General features: G+C 32.4%; 1 protein-coding gene across 1 annotated transcript; it reads left to right on the top strand.

Moving 5' to 3' along the window:
• The first annotated feature begins 345 nt into the window (after positions 1-345).
• On the top strand, positions 346-3,022 carry LOC112602998 (tyrosine-protein phosphatase 99A-like). Its single transcript, XM_025351394.1, has one exon. The coding sequence runs from the start codon at positions 358-360 to the stop codon at positions 1,495-1,497; it is 1,140 nt and encodes a 379-aa protein (XP_025207179.1). The 5' UTR covers positions 346-357; the 3' UTR covers positions 1,498-3,022.
• The last annotated feature ends 2,632 nt before the right edge of the window (positions 3,023-5,654 follow it).

Raw genomic sequence — 5,654 nt, 5'->3', positions numbered from 1 at the left:
TTGTAACATAAACCATCACACGTCCGACGACGGTGATAATAACTAATAATAAGTTCGAATCTGGATTTTACTAAATTTCAACTTGGCCGTGTACGTTTATTCGTCACCGACTGGCGATCAGTATTTATAAACGATATTATAACTCATCGATAACACGGAAATAACAATATACGACTTAAACAACTCTGTTGGACTCGTCGACCTCAGCGCCTGGCGTGTGGGTGTAAAATATATTAAAATAATGTTATAGTCTCGACGATGCGTCGTTGCGCGCGGTTCGCCGCTCGTTACGACCACAGAAACAAATCGATTCCGTTACAGCGATTACGAGTGTTTGCTATTGGAATCTGATATCTAATGAATTGCGTTTGTTGTGTTGCAGCTTCAACGTCCGCCGGGACGACGATGACGGACGTCCGGAACGTGATTTCGCCGCGGATGGACTTCGAAGAGTGGACGCCGTTGGGCCGCGGCGATCCGCTTAAAAACGACCCGACGTTCGACTACCTGCCGCCGGTGCTGGACCGAGTGCACTATTGGAAACCGCCGCCGCCGGCCACTAACCGCGCGCACTTCTACTCGTCCGCGTCCACTGCGACGCCGACCACGCCGCCGTCGCAGGCTGTTCACGGCGGTTACAACCGACGGTTTTTCCTGACAGATTTCTCGAAAAGGGAACCGGTAGTCGCGACTTACGCGGCAATCAAGAGGCCGCCGCCCAACAACAGTCTGCTTCAGCCTCACCATTATCACCAGCACAACCATCACCACCCGCAGCAGCAGCAGCAGCAACAACAACAACAACAACAAATCCAACACCACTTGCAAACGCTACAAGCGACACCCGCGGCCGGTTACCACTACTCGATGCATCCGGCCGCGCCCGTGACCAGGACTCCGCTGCCGATGCTCACTCCGCCGCCTTACCAACAGTGGCCGGCCACGGCGAGCGATGTTCAGCGACAGTCGTCGTCGTCGCCGGACGTCCCAGGCAACGCGGTGGCCGAGAGCAAACAACCGCCGCCGACTATGGTTCGGGCGCCCGCGTTACCCGTCTCGCCGTCGTCACATCATTTAGCTGTCGTCAAGGCTCTGTTGGACAACGAAATCGACCGGACCACTGTCACGACCACCGGTACCGCGATCACCGCGGCCGCTTGGATGATGACGTCGACGACGACGGCGGCATCGCCCATCACTATGACGCCGACGCCGCCGTCACCGCCCACTACTTCGACGACCGCGGCCGCTCGGACCACACCACCGGTGGTCGCGTCCGATCCGCTGTTCTCGCATTACAGACAATCGTCGGTCACCGGCCGGCCAATGTACCTTATCATACAGGGTCACTCAAAGGTCAAGACTTACGGACCGACCAGCAAGGTGGACGATCTGAACGCGGCCCCGGCGGTACAGGATCACAACCACATTGGAAGTCAACCACTCGACGAACTGAGCCGGAGGAAACGCGACCACCACCACGGTCCACGTCAATGAAACTGTAAATCTTCGGCAAACTTTCCCCGTTTTTTTTTTTTTTTTTTTTTTGATTGACTCCGAGAAAAGGCTTTGTTCAATCCGCGACGGTCGTATGTTCATAATATAACACAATGCGGCGTTTTATCAAAATATCTTCGGGTTTGCCGACTGTGCATTCCCCGGTTGTATTCTTTATATCCGAATAATTCCAATGTTCACGTTTTCTTTGAGACAGTCGAAGAGTATGCAGTCCTTTTGAGATACGCTCTAGTCCCTCTTTATCAGTAATGTATCAACTTATCTACAATAATGTTTTGACGTAACATAAATTAAATTCAAACAATTAGTGGTTTCCTATAGTTATTATACTTTATTGTATATTGCTTATAATACTAAAGGTACTGAAAGCTATAAAAAAAAAAAAAACAAAAAAATGAAATATAACCTATAATAGTGTAATATTTAGTTAAGTACCTACTTATTATACATGTCTCTGGGACAATTTTCATAAATAAATTATAAAATGTATTTATCAATCAATGTTATGTTCCATGTCTATAAGTATAAACTTTACTATACATTTATAACGTATTAAAAATGCATTAGCCTGCAGCATACATTATTTTGAGCACATAAAAAAAATCCTATCAAAAATCGCTTCTTCTAATTTCATTTTCGATACGCTTAAATATTCAGAAAAATCATTTGCTTAACCATTATTCAACCGTAAAAAATAGAAATCTTCTCTTAAAAAACAAAGTTTGTTATTCCATAAATCAAAACTTCAATACGCATTAATCGATTAAAAGATAAAACGGTGTATGGACATGATTGATGAATCGTTTTGTAAAATATGAATATAATGCATAATATATAATATTCAGATATATTATTTTTAAAATGATCCACTTCAAATCTGTAGACAATTATTTCAATATTGTTTCAATGTAATAGAAAAACGACATTCTGATGTCATTGTTTGAAAATTGTATAGGCACCTATACCTACTAAATATTAAGACATTTGGTTTCAATACTGCGGTCTATTTAATACGTATGTAGATCAGACCTTACAAAAATCGTAAAACAAATTGTATCCCGACTGAATCAGACTATAATACAGCGGTTCATTAGTTCTCAATTGAAACGAAAATTCGTGGTTAAAGGATTAAAAAAAAAAAAAATGGTTATCAACTAACCAAGTATTTAATTTTTTACTGCTTTATCGTAATCTATAACTCGATACTAACATCAAAATTAAAAACGAGGTCACCAATTTTAAATTACTTAATGGACGTCATAATATTACGATGAAGTAGCAGTTAGAGGTAATATTCAGAATATTTATAATCGTGCGCTAGTTTTGAAATCTTGATACCTATCTAATCAATACGGTAATTTCGGATGCATTATTTAATATATATTATAATTTTAAATCTTATATTAAACTTCATAATTTTTAAAAATCAGTTTGAACAGCTTTCTATGACAACGAAAAGAAACCGATTTTGGGGAAACATATATTTTAATTTATGTTTAGGTATTATATTATATAATATTCATTAATTTTAATTATTGCTTTGTAATTAATTTAGTATATTATTCATTATTAATTAATAATTACCAAACCTAATAAGTATGAATAATAATAGTTTAAGTATTATAATATTTATTTAACTAGTAAGTAATTTTGTCTAGCTTATAGATATTTACCAAAGATTAAAAGAAAGTAATATTATATAAGTTAATTTTATTTTTTTAAAGTAGAATTAATAATACGTATTATTAATTTATAGTTATATTTTGATAATCCATTCAATAATTATTATAATATAGTGAACTTATTTTTTTCTATTAAATAAACAATGTATGAATATAGTTATAAGCCACTTTTTAAAATTGTTATTTCTATTAAAATATAGTTTATATTGGTATATATATAATGCCTTAGAATAGTTACCAAAAAGCAATACCTATGTTGCACTTTTTGCGACTGTATATAATAATATTATTTCTACATTTAACGTGAAATTATTATTATTTTAAGTATTCATCTTGTGCTGAGAAATAATTTATTTTTATTTAAGGTATTTACTGTTAAATGCGTTTTACTATTTATTATAGTTGTAATAATTTATACTATACCTATTTATAATATATGTAAACATTAGACAATAATGTTGTGCTAGTAGTATAAAAATTATCGACATTATATACAATATATTTTTGTAATATTTCTGTCTTTTAAACAAAAATCTTTTTTTTGTTAATTTAAATGGAAACCACTTTATAAAGTTTATGTGTTTTAGTATTATTTTTTCCGACCGGCGTTGTTTTTATTATTTATTATTTTTATTAATACGTATTATATGAATAACGTTTTATATATTTTAATAACATTGTACTTATTTTACTCTCCCACAGAGTTACGCATAATGCCATTTTATGATTTATAGATTAAACGACATGCTTTAAGTTTCACTTGTATGAACGTTGATGTAATACAACCAAGGTATCGATATATTATTTAAATGGTTACTGAAATGAAATAAAACAAATCAAGGAAATCACAAATTCAGCTGCCCCAGTCTTAAATTAAATTTTAAGTTTATATGCTATATTATTAGGTATGTAACTGTAAAAGCGTCAATATGAAATGTGATTTTATTCGCCAAGGAATGTCGTCGTTACCCTAATAATTAGAAAATGTTGAAAATGTATTGTATTAACAATGATTGGTTGTTTACGTATCGCGCATAAATTTATTATATTATTTTTATTTGGAATTTATACGATTTTTAAATATTCATTTTCATAATAAACACAAAGATGTTAATAAAATAAGATAAAATAAATATATAATATAAAGTTATTTTCCATCCAAAAGACAACATTTTACTTTTTAAAGAACGTCGCAGCAACAGTCCCCTCTGCAGTGTTGAGTAAAATCTGAACAGTCGTAATACAATAATATCATTTTTGGAATTTACTTGCATGCCAGTACTAGATTACCAACTCAGAAAACGAAAATGTTATCAGATTTTGTAATTTATAGCCAAATCGGTCACATCCGTTTGCACGCCTATTATATGAATATGAAAAATTATAAAAGCAATTGAAAATAAAAACGAATAAAATTGAAAACAAATTTATTATTGGGATACCGACACCATTCAGTTTGGTAAAAATTAAGTGTTCTTAAAAACACAATGGCACCTTGTAAAATTTAAATAATTTGATTTTTTTTTAAAATTTAAACAATAATTGAGGTTACAAAATTATAAACTTGGAGTTAATAAAATAATCATAAATTAAGGAATTTATACTTAATTTTTATAAACCATATTATTTTCTTTTGCGGTATTATGCTGCTAAGAAATATATTTTAATTTATAATTTAACAATTTATCATTTTTAAAAACTCACAAAATAATTACATTTATCAAAATATGTCAGTCATATAATATATTATTGTGGATTATATTTTTTCCACGAGGTATCTATAGTTATAAATAAAGTAATTAATATAACTTTAATCTAGAGTCTTATTATTCGTTTAATACAAATTTACACTTCTCAAACGGATTTTAAGCTTCGTTGACATGAATAAGATTAATTTATATTATAAATTGATAAATAAAAAACTTTAAGAGACTGTTTATAATATTTAACACGAGTTATTCTAATGATGTTTAATATTATTGTCTGTTTTAGATAAATAAAAAAAAATAAAATAAATAATGATAATAATTCAATTACATTTCTTTCATCCAAAATTAAGTTAAGTACTTTTAGATTAGGTATACGACTCCTTGGTAATAATAGACTTTTATTGTGTTACATTTCTTTTGACATCATACAAATCGAAAGTATAGTATGCTTTTATAATAAAGCTTAATGTTTACAAACCAGATTGTTAATGCTGCAGTTAATAGATAGGTAATTAATTTATGAATTTATAAATAATCAAATCTCGATTTCGTGTCATAATTAATCGTATAATATCTGCGGTCATTGGTTATCATCACACAAATATTATCATAAGTATAAAAAAAAAAAATCAAAGAACGAATTAGATAACTAATAATAATAATAATAATAATAATATTTTAATATCAAATCCACACCATTGTAACATAAACCATCACACGTCCGACGACGGTGATAATAACTAAT

Source organism: Melanaphis sacchari, unplaced genomic scaffold (genome assembly GCF_002803265.2).
Source record: "Melanaphis sacchari strain LSU unplaced genomic scaffold, SCAv2.0 Contig937_pilon_pilon, whole genome shotgun sequence".
Taxonomy (NCBI): Eukaryota; Metazoa; Arthropoda; class Insecta; order Hemiptera; family Aphididae; genus Melanaphis; species Melanaphis sacchari.
Note: the sequence above shows the minus strand (reverse complement) of the source record. Positions and strands in the feature narration are given on the sequence as shown.

Bases quoted from the DNA above. Each gene is read 5' to 3' on its own strand.
- LOC112602998 (XM_025351394.1), top strand. From the start codon at position 358: ATGAATTGCGTTTGTTGTGTTGCAGCTTCAACGTCCGCCGGGACGACG.